This window comes from Bicyclus anynana, chromosome 2 (genome assembly GCF_947172395.1).
Source record: "Bicyclus anynana chromosome 2, ilBicAnyn1.1, whole genome shotgun sequence".
Taxonomy (NCBI): domain Eukaryota; kingdom Metazoa; phylum Arthropoda; class Insecta; order Lepidoptera; family Nymphalidae; genus Bicyclus; species Bicyclus anynana.
In genome coordinates this window covers 15,408,495-15,429,965 of record NC_069084.1, presented here as the reverse complement: position 1 = coordinate 15,429,965, position 21,471 = coordinate 15,408,495, and the positions used below count along the sequence as shown (strand labels likewise).

General features: G+C 38.5%; 2 protein-coding genes across 2 annotated transcripts in view; one reads left to right on the top strand and one right to left on the bottom strand.

Moving 5' to 3' along the window:
- The window catches only part of LOC112049086 (phosphoinositide 3-kinase regulatory subunit 4), a 29,561-nt gene extending 12,545 nt beyond the window's left edge, over positions 1-17,016 (top strand). Inside the window, exons 17-28 of the mRNA XM_052887676.1 lie at positions 187-317; positions 2,724-2,818; positions 3,669-3,797; positions 4,646-4,721; positions 5,143-5,238; positions 5,649-5,771; positions 6,918-7,028; positions 11,233-11,399; positions 12,382-12,540; positions 14,731-14,891; positions 15,143-15,309; positions 15,783-17,016. Coding sequence (XP_052743636.1) covers positions 187-317; positions 2,724-2,818; positions 3,669-3,797; positions 4,646-4,721; positions 5,143-5,238; positions 5,649-5,771; positions 6,918-7,028; positions 11,233-11,399; positions 12,382-12,540; positions 14,731-14,891; positions 15,143-15,309; positions 15,783-15,996 — 1,629 coding nt within the window. The 3' untranslated portion in view covers positions 15,997-17,016. The remainder of the gene's footprint in view (positions 1-186; positions 318-2,723; positions 2,819-3,668; positions 3,798-4,645; positions 4,722-5,142; positions 5,239-5,648; positions 5,772-6,917; positions 7,029-11,232; positions 11,400-12,381; positions 12,541-14,730; positions 14,892-15,142; positions 15,310-15,782) is intronic.
- Positions 17,017-17,350: 334 nt separating this feature from the next.
- LOC112049088 (CCAAT/enhancer-binding protein gamma) lies at positions 17,351-20,806 on the bottom strand. The gene is made up of 2 exons (XM_024086852.2): positions 20,331-20,806; positions 17,351-19,222 (listed from the first exon to the last, which is right to left on the bottom strand). Exons 1-2 carry the CDS (start codon positions 20,442-20,444, stop codon positions 18,965-18,967), a joined length of 372 nt encoding a protein of 123 aa, XP_023942620.1. The 5' UTR covers positions 20,445-20,806; the 3' UTR covers positions 17,351-18,964.
- Positions 20,807-21,471: the final 665 nt, after the last annotated feature.

Sequence of the window (21,471 nt, the reverse complement as noted above, 5' to 3'; positions counted from 1 at the left end):
AACCTGTATAACTTGATTCAGAGCCCTCCTACAACTTTTATGCCATATTGGCTATTGCTCCAAATAGCTAATTCTAACGAGCCGTGCCATTTTTTTTTTGGCCGGCACTTTCAAAAAATGGAGCGTGTCCGGCCCAGAAATGTATGGAGCGTGAATGATCTCCTTTATATAAGGATCCTTTGTCAGCACATAACCGACGCACCGGGGAGGTTAGTGCTTGCCGGCAACGGACTGTCTCGGTCCGCGCAGCTCGACACCGGCGCCGATTCGCTGCCACACAACGTACCTGACAAATTGTACACTTCTGCGCAAACTAGGTAACCCATCATCTTCATCTATTATAATTTTTTTTTTTATCTTTATTTGGACACCAACAGATTACAATTAAATACAAATACATATATTCACAAGAACTAAAATATAGGTATAAATGTATATCTAGTTATAGGTAGTCACAACATTGCATGCTTATTTTAACTATTATTAATTTAACAAATTAAAGAAAAAACAAAACCAGGAAAAAAAAGGCTTGGCACCGCCTTCAAATTGATCAGAAGGTAGCACATACAATATTATTTTTTGCTTTTTAGTTTAGTGGATTCATTTATGTGATTTTGAAGTCGGTTGTTTTTTTTATTAATTTTTTTTTTTTTGCTTTTTAGTTTAGTGGATACATTTATGTGATTTTGAAGTCGGTTGTTTTTTTTTATTAAAATTTTTTATTTTTCCATTTTTAGTTATACTCGTATGTTAAAAATACGAAATATGAAAATCAATATATTTACTTGGGTAAAATGACCAGCCGAAGACACGGCCTGATGCTCTATATAAGAACCCCCGGCTGAAGGCCGGTGTATAGTAAAGCGCGGCCGTAGGCCGCGCGTTTTCTGTTTGCGCGCATTATATTTACTTGGGTAAATGACTAGCCGAAGCCACGGTTAGAGGCTCTATATATGAACCCCCCGGCCGAAGGCCGGTGTATGATAAAGCACGGCCGAAGTCCGCGCGTTTTTTGTTTGCGCATTATATTTACTTGGGTAAAATGACCAGCCGAAGCCACGGGCCGAGGCTCTATATATGAACCCCCCGGCCGAAGGCCGGTGTATGATAAAGCACGGCCGAAGGCCGCGCGTTTTTTTTTCGCATTATATTTACTTGGATAAAATGACCAGATTAATCCACGGTCAGAGGCTCTATATAAGAACCCCGAAGGCCGGTGTATGATAAAGCGCGGCCGAAGGCCGCGCGTTTTTGTTCGCGTATTATATTTACTTGGCGCGTTTTTTGGTCGCGTGATATTTACTTGGATAAAAGGACCAGCCAAAGCCACCGTTGAGAAGTTTCCTTAACTGTCCTTAGTTTTCATCATCAGACCCTTAATAACAGTCACAACATATCCAGGTGGAAAGTTCTCATCAATACAAATTAGTCAAGCCCAATCACAAGGTAGCTATTGTAAACCGTTGAGGAGTTCCCTTAACAGTCCTTCGTCTTCATCATTAGACCCTTAATAACAGTCACAACACATCTAGGTGAAAAGTTCTCATCAATACAAATTTATCAAGCCCAAACACAAGGTAACTACAGTAAACCGTTGATGTGTTCCCTTGTCAGTAATTCGGCTCCATCATCAGATCGACTCCAGACCTTCAGTAAGTTATAGTGCATTTAAATACTTGGCCGCCCCTACAATTTTCAATAGTTCCTCTCGATTTCTCCAGGATTTCATCATCAGATCCTAGTTTCCTACCGAGTTTGGTTTTTGGTTGGAAAGGAGATGTTCCGAGGGTGGTACACCCTCGGAACATCTCCTTTCCAACCAAAAAAGAATTATCCAAATTGGTCTATAAATGACGAAGTTATGCGCGAGCTCACATAAAAAAAAATATATATATACGGTCGAATTGAGAAACCTCCTCCTTTTTTGAAGTCGGTTAAAAAATAACAGAAAAGGAAAAGAAACTAAGAATAAGAATTATTATAACACACAGAAATAAAATTAATATTTCAAAAACTAAAAATGGAGAAACTAACATTAATGTGATGTTATTAAAGCGAGTAAAGTGATAAAAAGTAGTTTTTAATTTTCTTTTTAAATTTCGTATTACTGTCACTTGAGACATCTTATCATTTTCTCTTATACGAGAGATAATTTCAACTTAGATACACCATGCTGTTCTAGTAAAAACAAAGAAACTATACTATGTTATAAAATAAGCAATTTTTAAAGGACATCTCAAAATTTTGTATGAAGGCTGGGCCTTTATTCCTTCTGTGTCAAATAAGCAGAACTTATTATTTTTATCTTAAAAGAACATAAACTTAAAATGAAAATATACTATTTTACAAATAGCGTTATTTTTACTATCATCATTACCATTTATCAGAATTTCTTTCCAAAGTAATTTGGGCCTCCTCTGGCTTTTTCCAGACCTCTATATCCTTAGCTTTCCTTATTAATTTCACCATCCAACCAATAGATTACAGATTGAAGACTGTATGGGAATTAATAACAGGAAAAAGGAGAAGAGAACGATCCAAAGAAGGTGGATAGAGCCACAATAGAGAATACTATCCACCTTCTTTGGATACTTTTTCCTATTGGTCCTTCCCATACAGTTATCTTTAATGTCCATCTTTTGTCTGTATACCTTGATATATGGTGCATAAGTAAGCCTACAATTTAAACTAAATAGACCACTTACGATGCACGTGTTTTGCAGAAGGCCTCATAAAACGTCTCTCTCCCAGGAGACCCATATGAACACTGAATGGCAACACATGTTTGGACAAGCGCAGGAGCAATCTGCTATCAAAGGTATCTATATTAATATTATAAAGTAAATAATTTCTAAATCTACTACTCCAATTTTAACTAAAAACTACGCGGGTAAAACGCGGGCTAGTCTATAATATTTCTTACTGGCAGGCTACATAAACGCTTACAACTATTCTTTATTTTTAAAAAAATATAGGTGTGTAGCACAAATTTTAATTTAGAATGTACAGTATGAAGAAATTGTCAAAAAGGAAAGAAAATCCTAGAACCAGAGCGATTTAATTACAAATGTTTTGTTTTAGTTTTATCAATATATTTTCTTGTCCAATTTCATAGTACTGAGTTAACCGAAAGTACTCTAAAAATTTTGCTTCCCATGAGAGTGTCGCAGTAAATGTTTTTGGCGGCACAAACGGTGTCTTTTATTTATGCTAATTCTAACTCAGCAGTTTAATATGTTCATGACTTAAAAGGACTGTAGACATGAGTATTAGGATTTGAACTCGATACCTCCACGTGTTCCTGAGATAGTCTTAACAGACTAACGGACAAAGAGTGACAAGAGACAACCCACCACCTCCCACGGCCCACCCGACTTGGCAGTCATACGGGCCGAAATAGGAGGGCGGGTACTTGCACTTCGAGTGTTCTCGGGCCGAATTCTTCACTGCCTACAAATTCTTTAATCTTCGTCCTTGTCCCAATTAATGCTTTCTCACCTTTCTGGGGCAGCAACACCACCTAACGAAAGTCTCTCATCGTCCCTCTTGGACCCGGCACTGGCACCAATGCAGTCCAAGTCACGTCGCCTCTTGTGCCACCGCAGTCGATGAAAGTTTGAAACGAGGTCCATGTGTTAGACAAAGAGTAGAGTCTCTTTGTGTTCCAGGGTCAGAAAGCGCATCGCAGTCGGTGTCCGCGGGCGCAGCGAACGCGGGAGTGGCGGGCGCGGGCGCCGCCAGTCAGCCGCCGCACTCGCAACTCGGCACGCTGGGACACAGCGCCAGCTATGTGCAGTGTAAGTATCCATTCATTCAAGGGCGTACGTGACGTGACGGGTAGCGGCGACAGTTATTGTACCATTATTTTGTGGCAGACGAAACACCTCGAGCAGGTCCCAGAACTTGTGACCTTTGGAGTAGGTTTAAGGGATCCCTTTAGAACGCATCAACACTCACCTTCCCATGTTCTCCATGCCCACACTAAACAATAATTACAACACAAAACATTATTGCATAAAATCACTAACTCGATTGGCAGCGTGACGGTGTCTACGCTGCCTAACAAACAACTGAGCTCAAGTCATCACATACCCTCTTATTTATACCATCACTGATACCTCCCCTCTACAATAATATAAATAATGAATGTTAATATCACCTTTAATCCAGGAACTTGTAATATGTAGCCAGGATTCATACATGAAAGTGCAATTTAATATAAACAATATTAATTTCGTATTGTACATGGAGCTCCAGTGACCGACCGCTCTTTCAGCTGATGGGTTAGCCTAAACATGGGCGTCCGCATGCGTCCGATACGTGCGATGCGTACGTATCGGACGCATTCCATCAAACGGATTTTTAATTTTACGGTAGATAAAATCTGTTCGATGCGATCCGTATGATGTGGATCAGTGGACGCGCTTGTATGACTTTCTATACAAAAAATACTAAAATCCGTTAGATGCGATGCGTCCGATGCGTACGATGCAGATCTGTGGACGCCTACCATAAGAAATCAACGACAAATTGTCAGCAAAGGCAATATTATGAAATTTCTTAACCTTAAAAATTAACTTTACAAGGTAATATTTATAATACTAATTTATTATTAATTTTTTAATAATTAATAATTTTTTTACAGATAGTATGGCCCCCTGTCGCATGGAACTGAGGAATTTAGTAACACGCATGCAACAGAAATTCCAGAAGTCGTTAAGGTAGATATTTTTAACCGACTTCAAAAAATGGAGGAGGTTATTAATTCGTCGGAATCTTTTTTTATGTACATTCACCGATTACTCGAAGACGCCTGAACCAATTTGAAATATTCTTTTTTTTTTAATTATAAAAAGTCTTACTTATAAAACATACGAAAATATAAATAGAAGGGGCGAAGGGGTCAAAGTGTACATCGATTTTCACGCGGACGAAGTCGCGGGCAACTGCTAGTCAATGAATAAGTTTTACTAGGTCATAATATAAGGATGCGATATAAGGGACACAGTATAAGATCTGTTTACAAAAGAAATATTAATTTTAGAACACATGTTCCTTAGACATTTCTAATTAATTTTCCTTAAAGAATATAACCCTAGAGTTATGGGAAATACTCGCGAGCAACCTGTATATTATTTTTAGAAGCCACGATGATAACGTGGAGGCGGGCGAGGACCTGCTGCCGCCCGCCACGTGGCGACCTGGCAACCAACTGCTAGCTTATTTGCACGAACACAAGTAAGTCTTAGTTGATTAAAATATTTGACAGAAATACCTGATTTTAACTAACTGGCGGGAGGATACTTAGTATTGAGTCGGGAACATTGATTTTATCCTGTTTTAAGACAAAGTTTTAAAATCGAATCTCCAGATTTTAAAGCCCTTTTTGCGTGTATGTTATCTTGTATGCGTTTGTGTGTAGGTGTGTAACTTCTTATAACTTTTGAACCTAGGCTTAAGCTATTTGCAGTAATATATAACGCAATAGGCGGCATTTAAAAGGTATTCTTGCTTGGGTCTCGACACTCTACGAAGGCTAGCTTGTGAAGGAATTAGCTAGGTTCTCGACACCCTGAAGGCAATTATTGGCACGCGGTTCGTATCGCTCCACTTAATATTTTTGGAGTAAGTTTGTTTATTGTCCATAGAGCGCGCGTGAACCAGCTGGTGCGGTTACCGGCGCACCGCAACTTATTCGGCTCGTGCTCCGACGACGGCACCGTGCGACTGTGGGACGCCGCCAAGCTGCAGGGACACGCATATGTTAACAAGTATAAAGTTCAGAGGGGTTTTGAAATAATATTCACTGTTGATCATCAATACTATGTATTATTCACCAATAAGACACATATATATATTACACTTCACTGATATCACTTTGTATTATACATCAATACAATATAGATATATCACACTTCAATCGCAATCACTTGGCACTTGTTGCCTCTTTGATAGCAAATGAACGAATGCCCCGCAAATAAGGAACCGATAGCTTTTATACCTTGTATCATGACAATATCTCAATTTATTATTTACAAATGTCAAAGTGTATTTCCTGTCATGATACGTCAATGTACCGGCGTATCATGACGTATCATGACTTAGTAGGACCAATATTTAAAATTGCTAACACAAGTATGTTCAATTTTGCTATATTATTTTACTAGAGGAAGTCCGCGACTTCCTCCGCGTGCAATTTAATGTAAACTTTCAACCCTATTTGGCTATTTCACCACTTTAGGGGTTTAATATTTTATATTTTATGAATTAATTTTTAAAACTGTAACTCTAGAAATGAAAGACTTTCCATACAAACTTTGAACCCTACCTAAACCTATACACCCCTTTTTATTTTTGGATCAAAAGTTACCCTATGTTTTGCTCCAAGGTCCCTTTTTATATTATACCAAAATTCATTTTGATTGGCTCAGCCGTTTAGCTGTGAAAAGGTAACAAACAGACAGACTTACTTTCGCATTTATAATATTAAGTATAGATTTACTAGCGAACACCTGCCTCTTGAAATTCAGTTTAATATTAGCCTATATATTGCTCAATAACCGCCTCTCTATCTTTCAGTGAAAGTCACATTACAATAATTGGTCGAGCCGTACTGCCGTGCCATTGCAATACACCGTATCTTCTGATATAATGTTTTGTGTTAACAGCCAAAAATGAGATATGTTTTTAAACTCAAAAATGACCTAAGTAATACATTAATAGTATACACTGTTTCTAGCAAATAGTAGGCTTAAAAACAAAGAACTGCGATGCGAAAGGTCAGCGTACAAAGATTACCCCGGTCGACCAGATAGACAAGCAAAAATTTCAAAAAAGTTTGATATTGTTTTATTATCGTTTAAATTACAGACAAACATCCATGCATTGGTTTAATGTGTGAGTATTGTCCCCCTCAGGTCCAAGTCCATGTACAACCGCAGCGCGGGCCCCGTGATATCGCTGGCGGCGTGCGAGGGCGGACATTCGCTGGTCGCCGCCACGCAAGAAGGATCCATATTCGTTTTAAGGTAACACTCTCAGATCACATCAATAATGATCTTCTTAGGGCGAAAAAGCGGCAGGGGGATCAAACTATTGCGACGTGGTGGGTAGCAGCGACAGTGATTGTACCATTTTGTAGTAGAGGAAACATCTCGAGCAGGTCCAAGGACCTTGTGACCTTGAGAGTAGGTTTAAGGGATCTCTTTATAATGGATCAACATTCACCTTCCCAGCCCGACATATTCTTCATGCCCACACTAAACAATTTATGATAAACAAAATCATTAACGCGGATGGCAGCGTGACGGTGTCGACGCTGCCTAACAAACTACTGAGCTCAATTCATCAAATACCCTCTTATTTATACCAACACTGATACCTCCCCTCTACTATAACATAAATAATGATTGTTAATATAACCGCACGTACTCATCATCGCCACCAAGTACCGAAAGCGGCAAAACACCTTCCCAAATAAGCAAAAAAACCAAAACTTCTACGAGTACTTTCTTTGCACCTCGAAATACGAAAACTACACCCACAGGAAATGTAATATCCCTGGTTGATGCTAACACTAACTTAAAATAGCAACCAATAACGCCTCCTCTCGCTCTCCCAATCCGGCCGGTCACCGTGGGAGATACAGACCACAACCTTCCAGAGAAAACAAATCAAGAAAACATTATGTCCAACTTAAATCCCAACTTATTCTATATAGCAACTTACAATGTCCGAACTCTATCAACCTATGAACGGCTACTAGAATTTACCAACTCACTGAATAATATTAAATACGACATAATAGGCCTATCCGAAATACGAAGGCTTGGAAACTCAATTCAAGAGCATGATGATTTCATTTTCTACTATAAAGGAGAAACTCCTGGGCTTTATAGCATCGGTTTTATTATAAAAAAATATCTGAAAAACTACATTGAGTGCATTTCTGGTTTATCAGAAAGAGTAGCGCTACTAAACCTAAACTTCAACAACTTCAAGGTTAGTCTCATACAAGCTTATGCTCCTACGGACTCAGCAAGTGACGAAGATGTAGAGAAATTTTATAACACTATCGACGAAGCTTTAGCACTCTCAAATACGAATAATATAATAGTAATGGGCGATTTCAATGCGAAAATTGGCCAGCCAAAACCAGAGGAATGCATAATAATGAAGAATAATGGCTATGGAGAGCGCAACAGTAGAGGTGAAAGACTTGTCGAATTTGCATACGAAAACAAACTGGCTATTGTCAATACATTTTTCAAAAAAAATGCAAAGCAGAGGTGGACTTGGAGGTCACCAGATGGTAAAACCAAAAATGAAATAGATTATATGTTAACCAATTTACATAAAAATGTCTCAAATATAACAGTGATAAATGTACCCTACCCTTCAGACCACAGATTAGTCCGGGCCACATTCGGACTGCAGAAGATAAAGCCTAGTAGAAAGCAGTATACCAACAGTTCAAAAAGCATACTTAAGTCAGACGAAGAAATATCAACGTATAGAGAGCTATTAAATATTGCCAATATCGATTTACTTCCAGACAAAAACGAGGCTGTCCAAACATACTATGACAGAATAATCGGAGTAGTTGAGGACTGCCAAAATAAGGCAAAGACGCCCAAGACTTTGAGTCTACACATATAACTATATTATCTCCGAACACACAAGAAATTTAATTAACCGAAGGCAAAAACTACATAGTATTAAGCCAAAAACACGCGCAATAAAAAACCAAATTAAAGCTCTTTATAAACTTATAAGTAAAAGAATCAGAAACGATTATAGGCATTATCGCTCAAATTTATTTGAAAAACACTTAAACGCTACCGGTAGTCTTAAAAAAGCTTACAGACAGCTTAATTCACACAAAACCTGGATCGAAGGACTACAAGGGACAACAAAAGCCTTAAAAACTAGATCAGACATACTACACGCAGCAACAGCTTTCTATAGAGATTTGTATAGCCTACAGGGTCAATCACCAAACAGTGTTGTGTGTGAGGATAATGATGTAGCGATAGAGCTGATTGACGAATTAGAAATAATCAGAGAAATAAATAAGCTAAAAACAGAGAAGAGTCCAGGCACTGACAAAATTACCAACGAAGCTATTAAAACAGCAGGGGAGCTTCTGACTACACCACTAGTTCATCTATTTAACATGATTTTAAGATCTGGTAATACTCCTAGACAGTGGTCTCAATCAAACATAATTTTATTATACAAGAAGGGCGACCCTAAAAATATTAGTAACTATAGGCCAATAAGCCTACTCTCCACAATTTATAAACTTTTTGCTTCACTTTTAGAGAAAAGGATCAGTAAATCGCTAGAAAAACACCAACCAATCGAACAAACCGGATTCAGGAAGGGTTTTTCAACGGTCGACCACATACACTCATTAGAAATGATTATAGAGAAATATCAAGAGTTTAGGAAACCAGTGTACATGGTCTTCATAGACTACCAAAAGGCGTTCGATACTGTACTCCACTCGGCAATTTGGGAAGCTCTACATTCTCAAAATGTAGAGCCCATATATATTAGAATTTTAAAGTATCTATATAAAGAGTGTACTAGTAAAGTGAAACTAGAGAGACTAGGGCAAACTATACACATTAGTAGAGGCGTAAGACAGGGCGACCCTTGCTCCCCTAGAATCTTTATAGCTGTCCTTGAGATGGTGTTTAGTAAGCTAAATTGGCAAAATTATGGAGTAAAAGTAAACGGAAAATACCTGAGTCATTTAAGATTTGCTGACGACATCGTATTGCTTTCAGAAAACAGCAACGAATTAAATTTAATGCTGCAAAGTTTAAATATAGCAAGTAGAGACGTTGGCTTAGAAATTAACCTTAGTAAAACAAAAATTATGACAAACTTTGCTGAACACCCTATATATCTCGATAACATGCCTATAGAATACGTAAGCAGGTACATGTACTTAGGCAAACAAATTTCCTTTCACAGCCAAAGTAATGATCTAGAGGTAGAAAGAAGGATTAAGGGTGGATGGAAAAAGTTTTGGACACTTAAGGAAATTCTAAAAAGTAACATGCCGATGAGAATTAAAACAAAGGTCTTGAACACTTGTGTGCTGCCATCAATAACATATGCTTGCCAAACATGGAAGTACAATGTTCGTACAAAAAACAAAATTAGAACTTGTCAAAGAAGTATGGAGAGAAGTATTATGAAAATTAAAAAAATTCAGAAGATACGACATTCTACCATACGTCAAAAAACCAAGGTTACAGATGCTCTTCAATACTCTCTAAAACAAAAATGGCGATGGGCAGGCCATGTAGCAAGGATGAGTGACGATCGTTGGACAACAAGACTGACATCGTGGTCAGGCCCCCCGGGTTACAGGCGAGTTGGCCGACCACTTGGTAGGTGGTCCGACGACATCGCAAAAATCGCTGGCAATACATGGGCTAAACTAGCCAAAGATCGGCAGAGATGGTCTGGACTGGAGGAGGCCTTCACCCTCTCCTAGAGGGGTTCTTGTACCTATTGCTTTTACTAATCTGTCTATAATATTATATATTACTTGTAAGACAAGAAATAAAAGGCTTTTTTATTTTATTTTTTTTATTTTTATTTTTTATTTTTATTTTTATTTTATTTATGTAATCGAGGAACTTGTAACAGTATCTCGTTATCTCTTAGCCGTATTTTATATAACGTGACGAGTAGCAGCGACATTGGTTGTATCATAATTTTGTGGTAGAGGAAACACCTCGAGCAGGTCCTAGGACTTGTGATCTTGGGTGTAGGTTTAAGAAACCAAACAAAAAACTGAACTCAAATCATCAAACAACGATTATTTATACCATCACTCTATATAATAGAGAGATATTATCCGTGTTGATATCTCGTAGTCCTTCATATCTTGTGGTCATTAAAAGAATCAATATTTTATATTTGTTTATTTTACCATAGCTTAAGTTACAATGATTGTCATTAGCTATCAAAATATGGTTGATGTTTTTTCGATAAAATCTCTTTCACTCATTTCTTAATATTGTCCCTTTACAGAGCCTTGTATTTAAGTAGATAATAGAAAGTACAAAGTGTTTTGCTTCTTCAGTTCTTATGCGTATGGCTATGGTATGAAACTCTCTCCTGAAAACTATTTTTCTTTTCTTCTTCCAACCATACCACTTGGGTGTGTGAAGAGTGAATATATCCTGAAAAAAATGTGTTAAATGTCAGATTGGACACGGGCTCGTCCCGCATGAGCCTGTCGCAGTGCCGCCAGCTGGAGAGCGGCGCGGACGGCGCGTGCGTGGCGTGCGCGTCGGCGGGCGGCGTGCACGCGGGCGTCATATCGTACGCGACGCTCAACGCGACCGTCGTCGGCTGGGACCTGAGGGCGCCCGGTGAGTTACACCTCCGCTGTTGACGTCAGACTGCACACGGCTCGTCCCGCATGAGCCTGTCGCAGTGCCGCCAGCTGGAGAGCGGCGCGGACGGCGTGTGCGTGGCGTGCGCGTCGGCGGGCGGCGTGCACGCGGGCGTCATATCGTACGCGACGCTCAACGCGACCGTCGTCGGCTGGGACCTGAGGGCGCCCGGTGAGTGACACCTCCGCTGTTGACGTCAGACTGACTGCACACGGCTCGTCCCGCATGAGCCTGTCGCAGTGCCGCCAGCTGGAGAGCGGCGCGGACGGCGCGTGCGTGGCGTGCGCGTCGGCGGGCGGCGTGCACGCGGGCGTCATATCGTACGCGACGCTCAACGCGACCGTCGTCGGCTGGGACCTGAGGGCGCCCGGTGAGTGACACCTCCGCTGTTGACGTCAGACTGACTGCACACGGCTCGTCCCGCATGAACCTGTCGCAGTGCCGCCAGCTGGAGAGCGGCGCGGACGGCGCGTGCGTGGCGTGCGCGTCGGCGGGCGGCGTGCACGCGGGCGTCATATCGTACGCGACGCTCAACGCGACCGTCGTCGGCTGGGACCTGAGGGCGCCCGGTGAGTGACACCTCCGCTGTTGACGTCAGACTGCACACGGCTCGTCCCGCATGAACCTGTCGCAGTGCCGCCAGCTGGAGAGCGGCGCGGACGGCGCGTGCGTGGCGTGCGCGGCGGCGGGCGGCGGGTAGCAGCGACATTGGCTGTACCATCATTTTGTGGTAGAGGAAACATCTCGAGCAGGTCCTAGGACTTGTGACCTTGGGTGTAGGTTTAAGGGATCAAACAGAAAACTGAACTCCAGTTATCAAGTAACGTCTTATTTTTACCATGACTCTATATGAATGCCTTCTGTTCATAAAAATATACGCGGGCGTCATATCGTACGCGACGCTCAACGCGACCGTCGTCAGACTGTATACCATATATCTGTGTGGCACCGTCTGCAGGCAACGCGTGGAGGCTGCAAGGCGACCTGAAGGCGGGCGTGTACACGTGCCTGTACGCCGACGCTGCGGGCTACCTCGCCGTGGGCACGTCCAGCGGCGCCGTGTGCGTGTGGGACCTGCGCTTCGGCCTGCCCATCACCTCCGTCAAACACCCCAACTGTGAGTGCCTATTTAACATACTAATTAAGTACTTAGAAGAAGAAGAAGAAGAAATATACTTTATTGTACATTAAAAACAAAAATAAACAATAACTTATAATAACACTTAGAAACTAATGTACAAATGGCGGTCTTATCGCTAAAGAGCGATCTCTTCCAGACAACCACTGTGGAAGAGAAAAAAAAAAACGTAAGCACCGATTACTTACTATATTATTAGACTATTAATAATTAACCTTGTTAAGGTTTAAGGTTTAAGGTTTAAGATAATATTTATTCTCATAAAAAGGCTTAACCGCTAACATGAGAACATAATTTTTAACTTAAATTAACTTATATTACTTCGCCATCATGTTTTTTTGCTATTACTCACTCAATGCATTAGTTCAGTCATAATTATTTAAACTGCTGTGGATTACTTAATATGTAATCTGCTAGTTTAGTTTTAAATGCATTGAGTGAGTTTACATTTTTAATTGGTGTCGGTATTTTATTGTAAAATTTGGCTCCTTCATAGGTTGGGGTCTTTTTACCATAAGTTGTTCTCGTTACAGGTAAAGTAAGGAAACTGGCTCGGCGAGTTTTATTTTTCCTTTTGGTGAAAATTATATTTGTGTGGATCGTCTTGTTTAAAGATTTTTTGATAAACATGCACGTGCTATATATATAAAGTTGATGTATATCCATAATTTTAGTTTCAATAAATAGCTTCTTGGTGGATGTTCGGAAAGGATATTGGAAAAGTGTTTTTATTATTTTATTTTGAGCAGTTTGTAGTTGGGTTAATCTCGTTTTGGAAGCACTTCCCCATACCTCAATAAGATATATTAGATGTGGTTTAATTAAAGTATTATACACAGTGTAACGAAGCTCACGTGGAATACATCGTGTTAAATTTCTGATAGTGCCAGACATTGCTGTTAATTTGCTCCTTAGATATTCAATCTGAATATTCCAGTTAAGATAACTATCTAATCTTAGGCCCAAGTATTTTTCGATTTGTTTCTGTTCTAACGGAACATTATCAATAAGAAGATATTATTGATACAAATTGGGAGGAGGGTACTTTACCAAAAGTTTTTACTAACCATATTTTTTTTACTGTTGTTTAACTTGTAGCGATGCATTAATATTTAGGTTATACAATAATTGTAAGTTATTTATAACTCTTTAAGCTGCATTGTACAAAAGCCACGCAACATTCCTTTGTGTTACAATTACGTCAATTACGTAACGCAGATGGAATGCCAACCCTTGTTGAAGCACTTAGCCAATGACGATTCGACAGGAGTTCGACACCCAGGCGCCAGTTCGACTCTCCAATGAGAGCCGTTATATTTCGGGATACAATAATCCTTTGTTTGTAAAGTGTTATAAATACTTAATACTTAACGAACTCTGGCCTAGTGGGGCCAACCACTAGGCCAGAGTACGTTAAACGGCTTAACCGGCTAACCACTCTTACGGCTAAATCGCGTCTCTCATTTCAACGTCATAAATGCGTCGCATACGCATTCGATTTATTCTTTGTTATTTAGTTTGTACATTCAACTATCTGTTATATTTCGTGTACAAATATTACATATACCTTTTTACACCACACGCGCGCTCCCATAAACTAATAGTTATTCAGCTTAACAGCCATAATGTCCTGCAAATTGCGCTCAGACCAATTATAGAAGGACCTGTATCGCACTTATAGTCACGAACAAAATTGTCTGTCATTTTCTGAGGAAAACGAGCTTAGATTTTGTATATATCTTATACTAAACTAGAAGTTTTTGCCCGTTTTTTACACAAGTCAATTACACAAAAAGGTATTTTACGGAGCTCTTTAACCGACGAACACGATTACAACTATTTAACATCGATTCTATACTATATATATATTGATCATATACTTTGACAGAAAAGTAACGTCTAGCGAGGCAGGTCCTATACAATAATTGGTCTGAGAAATTGCGTGATACATTATCTCGTTCCGATGCTCTGAAATTTTGCTGGTAAATCAGTTAGCTATCAGAATCATGAAGTTTCGTAAATGAAAATTTTGATCAAAATGAAAAATTAACTTGATAGTAATCAGTTGTAAAAAATGTTCTACGGATTCCTGACTATACTGTTTATAATACTGTTAAAGGCATATGGGTATTTGTTTTCTTCTATCTCTGCTACTAAAGTTTGTCGTAGCGGAACGCATCCGGCGCATAGTGGGTTTCGGCGGGTCGTCGTCGCGCGTGTGGGCGGCGGGCGGGCGCGACGCGGCTGCCTGGTGCCTGGAGTCCACGCAGCGCACCCACGCGTTATGGCCCGCCACCGCCGGCGCGCAGCCGCTGCAGTACAACCCTGTGGTAAACCTCGTTATATTATACGCGAATGGCGTAACTTGTAGTCTTGTTTTCGAAGCGTTAGCGATCGTAGAAAAAGAATCGACGTGCCACTTGGCTAAGGGAACTGGTCTTATTAAGGAGCCTACGGCACTTACAGAATCAGGAAGAAGTGGACCATTCGATACAAAAGAGTAACAAACATCCAAACATCCATACAAACTTTTGCGTTAATAATATTAGTAGGATAAATTACGAGTGTTATTTGTTGGTAGGCGTCCCACTACATGAGCGCCCTGTACTGCGGCAGCAGGGACGGGCACCGGTTCCTCATCTCGGGCGGCTCCGACCAGCGGCTGCGGCTGTGGGACCTGCAGCATCCCGACGACTCGCACGTACTGCTCGGCGCGCCGCACGACCAGCTCAACGCGCTCAAGTACAGGTAGTGAATTGCCTTTACCTACTTTAATCCGTTGAGGTGTACCCTCTACTGTCCTTCGTATTTATCACCAGACCCCTAATAACCTATCTAGATGTAAAGTTCCCATCAATACAAATAAATCAAGCCCAAACACAAGGTAGCAGCTGTAAAAAATTGAAGAGTTCCCTCGTCTGTTTCGGCTACATCATCAAATCAACTCAACACAGCTTCATTAAATTGTAGTACATTAAAATACTTAATTAAAAAAAATATTAAACGCACTACGATTTTCTAAAGTTTCCCTCGATTTGTCCAGGATCCCTTAATCAGATCCTGACATGATGACTATGGGACCTGGAAAGAGACATTTTCTCAAAACGGTTCTGGCGTCGAGTATCGTAGTACATACATAAAAAAATATATACCAATCAAGTTGAGAACATCCTTTTTTTTTGAAGTCAGCTAATAAAACTTTATAATTGTTTAATTTTCAGAAGTCGCATAATTGACGGCACCACAGTGATCCAAGAGGTGTGCAAGTCCAACTCGTCGGTGCCGCCTTCTCTGCAGGAGGACAACGTGTACCGCACCGTCGAGTCCAGAAGCTTCTACCACACGGCTCCCATCACCGACATCACCCTGGTGGAAGCCAGCAAGTGCTACCTGGTCAGCTCATCTGCAGATGGTGTTATCAATGTGTGGAAGTAATCATAGAAGCTTCTACCTCTGGCCATCACCCTGGTCAAAGCCAACAAGCTCTTCTGCGGACTGTGTCGTCGATGTGCTGAAATAGTCAGAAGCTTCTACATATGGCTATCTCCCCGGTGGAGGCCAAGAAGTGCTACCTAGTCAGCTCTTCTGCAAACGGTATCATTAATGTTTGGAAATAGACACAGAAGCTTCTACCTCTGCCGTTTTTACCTTCTAGCACTAGTACTTCTATCATGCCAAACATCAAAAATGAATGTGGTAGAAAAAATTCTGTGCCCTTAGGATTCTTTTTGTTTGTTTAAAAAAAATCATCATCATCATATCAGCCGATGGACGTCCACTGCAGGACATAGGCCTTTTGTAAGGACTTCTAAACATCACGATACTGAGCCTCCTGCATCCAGCGAATCCCTGCGACTCGCTTGATGTCGTCAGTCCACCTGGTGGGGGGTTAGCCAACACTGCGCTTTGTAGTGCGAGGTCGCCATTCCAACAATTTGGGACCCCAACGTCCACTCGGCATCGAACTGTGTCTCGCCCATTGTCACTTCAGTTTCGCGACTCTGTAAGCTGTCATGTCAGTGTCTTTGGTTCTTCTGCAGAACTCCTCATTTCTGATTTGATCACGCAGAGATAAAAACAACACAGCTGACATACAACTGCGTGATTGCTTTATAAATACGACAAGGCCTTTCAGTCTCAGGCAACAAGTAGAACAATTTTACTATGCTGAGTATAGAAGTAATCTTGATTCCCGTTCTGCAAAATCTCAATATTTTTATACAAGTATCTTGTAAAATAATGGTTTTATTTAATACAAATGTATGAGTGTACGACACTTCTGAGTGTGACTCCCACTTTTGCCATCCTCCTTTTATTTTTAAATTAATAATATTACCAACCAAAATTTCGACTAACAAATCTGCATTAAAGTATACTATTTACCGTTTACAAATAAGCCTAGAATAGATATCATCATCATCATCATCATCATCATCATCATCATCATCATCATCATCATCATCATAAATAAATAATTAATTTGGTTACAATTATTAATAAAATATTTTCCCAACCAGGATGATGTATACCAACCAACTAATTAAAATGTACACATTTGTTAAATGAAGGTACTACTTTTAATTATAATATTTAATTGTAAAATCCTACATCTTTAATTTTTATTTAAATTGTAATATGAATAATGCCAACTTGCTCATTGTTATAGTAAAAATTCATGTATTAAATGGCTGTACATAATTATTTAAGTGCAATAAATACATTATTTTGTTATATTGCTGGGTTTTACTAATTTACTGTCCTATTTTAAGCAGGGAATTAAAATAAGTCATTTATACTGAAAAATAAATTTATTTCTGAACCAACTGCATTATGTCCAATTTAAAATGTGTATAAGTATTAAAAAAGATCACATAACATGAAAAAAATTATATAAATAAATTGTAACTTATATCTATGCTTAAAATATATATCCTTCCCTAAACTGTCTCTTTCTGTACATTAATAATAATTGAAAGTAATCTTAAGATTTAAGCGAAGATTTAAGCGATGATTATTTCCAAGTCATCCATAGAACATGGTAATTTTATTGCATTATTTGAACTATTGACCTAGATACTCCCAAATAGCTTTAGTTGAGCTTGCCAAATTATAGATATATTCTGTTGTCTTTGTTAAAAACTAATTTTAATTATTAAAATGATAACTACCTATGGGAGGGTAAACGGCTTTGTAACGTAACGCGTTACGGCGCCACTCTGTCTCTCACACATGTAGTAAATTACCACTTCTGTCAAGCATCCCGAGATACACATGTTTTTTATGTACTCACTCTATTTTTATGTATGTAAATCTTAAGTATAAATTGAATTGTGACTCATCTTAGCTTGTTCAACAGTAACTGACGTCACATGTCTGAACGATGACTGATAAATATGATATTGTGATGTTAATTCTCATTTTTTATTTTCAAAATTCATTCTTTGTGAGGTTTAAATTTTGTCTTGGTATTCTCTTCATAACATATGTCGAAGGTCACATGTTAGCATACTGTGCCTGATAAAGTTGTGTAAATTATAAACTTTACTTGCAAAATGGGTCAACCATATATTTAGCTGATCGAATTGTCACCCTCACAGGCAACAATGAAGAATGGGCCTTCATTCCACTTTTCTGTCATATAATGTCATTCAGTGTGGATAAGATATAAATCTTCTAACCTATAGATTTTTGTATGAATCCGTAAGACTCAAAGGCGAACCGCCTAAAATGTATGGGATCCTGCCTAATTACCAATAACAACATACAATATACCATTGGATAAGCTTTTTTATGTACTTTAACTTTTTTTATGGCAAGAAGTACCCGAGTGCTGTGTGAAAGTTATGCCAAAAAAAGTCATTCTTTATTTACATGAAAATTTAAAAGTGCCATATTGAAATTGCCATATAGAAAAATAAATCGTGCATATGATATGTTACAACTGCAATTAACATTTTAGATATATTTTTATAAATACAGAGAAATATTGGATTTTATATTGATTTTTGCCAGTAACCAGTTATAACGTAAAGCTTGTTATAGCATTTTAAGTCATTTTAAAGAAAAATATTGTTGGTCTTTTTCGAGCCATAATTTTTCCACACAGTAATAAGGAGCTTTTAAGCTTATTAATAATAATTAAAGTACATAAAGAATCCTATCCAATGGTATATTGCATGTTGTTGTATTTAGGCAGGAATGCCCATACTCCTTTTTTTCTTTTATCCTTTTTTCTTTTATTTGCTGAAATTATGAACTCAAATTTCACTCAATCATCCGGTGGTGTAACTATACCATCTGACTGTCTTGACACCCAATAGTTATACCACTATCATCTTAATCTAAAATTGCAGCAATAAAAAGCAGAAATGGAGAAATACATTTCTGTCTAATATGTAGAGAGTTATGATTTACTACTTTTGCCTGTTTCATCATCTGGCTCCTCTTTCAATAGTTTTTCAAGGTCTATGCCCTCAAATTTTGGATCTTTCTGGTCAGATTTAGCTGCATACTCCATGAAGAGTTTCTTGAGAAATTCAAGGTCCTTAGTCAAAGACTTAACTTTTTCTTCCAACGCTTGATTTTCTGCCTTCAGTTTGTTCACTCTTGTAAATGTTTCTTGTGTCCGTTGCTTTGACTTGTATCTGCTCTTTTTGACTGCCTGGAACAGTAAAATGATTTCAGTTAATAAATTTTGAAGGCCTCTGTGGCATAGTGGTATGCTCGGTGGATTTACAATATGGAGGTCCTGGGTTTGATACCCGGCTGGGCCGTTTGAGGTCTTCTAAATTGGTCCAGGTGTGGCTGGAACCCTACCTGCAAAGACGTACCGCCAAGTGATTTAGCATTCCGGTACTATGTCAATTAGAAACCGACAGGGGTGTGGATTTTCATCCTTCTCCCAACAAGTTAGCTTTAACTTAAGGAGGTTTAAAAACCTGACTTTTCCTTGAATTTTCCCTTACAATTTAAAAAAGAATTGTACAAATGAAACAATAAAAAAAAATAAAGCTAGCCTGGTTGTTTTGAGTATGAATTTCTGCCAAAGGATACTGAAGATTCTGACAGAATATTGATGTATTCAAAAAAATAAAATTATACTTTATAGATGGATTTTATATTACACAACACATACCCGGCAAACACTGTTTTGCCTTATAAAATAATTCTATGGATTAAAAAATTTTGGGTTGGACCACCTTTATCAAAAAGTAGATGCTGGCCGACGTACCAATTAACAATATTACCAGTACAAATAAGACATAACAACTCCAAAGGACCATAGTCAGTTTCAGTTTTACTATTATAATCTATCGTCAACGGTCTGACCTCCTGCTATTTGTGTTATAATTAATATGCAGCATCAACACAGATTAATTAATAATAGGCAGATAGAGTGTCAGTACAGCACGAAGCGTCACATTAGTAACTTTGAATATTATTCAAGAAAAATGGTGTCGTATGTGTTTAAATATTTTAAAAACTATTAACAAAAACTAAAGAAATAAAATTGAGTATTTTGTTATTGATTATTATAATTAATACAAATTATAAAAAAAGTTTGTATAAGCGGATGTCAAGGAGATGTGTGGTGTTTGATTTTTTTTCAAGGGTTTCACCGGCCACACCATTCTGCTTGTAAAGACTCACTCTGTATCTATATTACTCTGTGCATCATCTTAAACATCTATTGAGAGAAATATGTATAAGGAAGAGATGGTACTTTAAAAGTGCTAGGTTTACAAATTAAGTCAGCTGCTTTATCTTACCTCGTTATTACGATCTCGTTTGCGTCGGTAATCGTCATCTTCGTCGTCCGCGTCGCTGACCCCTCGCCTCCCGCGCTTTTCAGGCGGCATCTCCCAAGAATCTTCTAATATCATCAAAAATATGAAGTAACACTTCACGCAGACGCGATCCTTTCCAAAACTGAATCTGAAGTGAACGGACGTAAAGTATCTACGCTGTTTTTTTGCGATAGTATGACGCAATTGGTATTTCAAATTATTATAAAAATTGCACCAGTTATTATTGTGTAACCTTGCACAAAAATATAGATTTGAGCTTAGGATTTATTTTATCCAGACGATTCAACAAACGCTTTTCATGACTACATATTCAAAGTTATCAAACTCCACATTCAATAAAATTAGATCGTAAACACTTCTCATTTTTAGAATAAAAATAAACTATGAAACTAATTTCGCCATTAGGAGTTGCGACACAATCTTGACAATTGATATTGTCAATTTGACAATGACAATTGACAGTTTGACATTAGGCCAGCGTTGCCAATACCTTATTATTTCCGTCCCACAAACCAAAGCGAAATATCAAATACCTCAAATTGAGAAAAGAAAATGTCTTTCCCCAAAAATTCCTCATTTGTAAAATGAAGCAAAATACAAAAATAATGCATTTTTGATACATACCAATTAATTTTTTAATTTTTATTAAAAATTTCAAGGATAAGTACATACTTTTCCTTCAGATTTAATATATTTTATTATATTTTAATAATGTTTGTTGGATAAAATATTTTAGTTTTGATTTTTAGATGGTTACAGAAAAAAATCCCCACGAATTCACAAACACCCACAATTTGGGGAATTTCTCACAAGTTGGCAACGCTATACTTCAACTTGACAGTGGAAATATACGTAGACAAGAAAGTAAATAGACAAATGAGTAGCGTGTGTAAATATTAAAATAATTAAAGTTACCATATAAAAATATACAAATGATTAAGGGAAAATCGGATACATCACAGGCTCATGTTAGTGATATTACTGTACAAAATTCTCGTTTGGTTTTTAGAGGATAAGCCATTGAACCTTGAGCCTAGTCAAAAATTGTATTGTAACCATAGACTTACGAGTCGGTACAGATAGGTTGTGTATGTAAGAAGGA

Coding starts and splice junctions, on each gene's coding strand:
- LOC112049088 (XM_024086852.2), bottom strand. CDS start 20,444: ATGATATTAGAAGATTCTTGGGAGATGCCGCCTGAAAAGCGCGGGAGG. Junction 19,223..20,330: donor AACGAGATCGTAATAACGAG/GTAAGATAAAGC, acceptor TTACTGTTCCAG/GCAGTCAAAAAGAGCAGATA.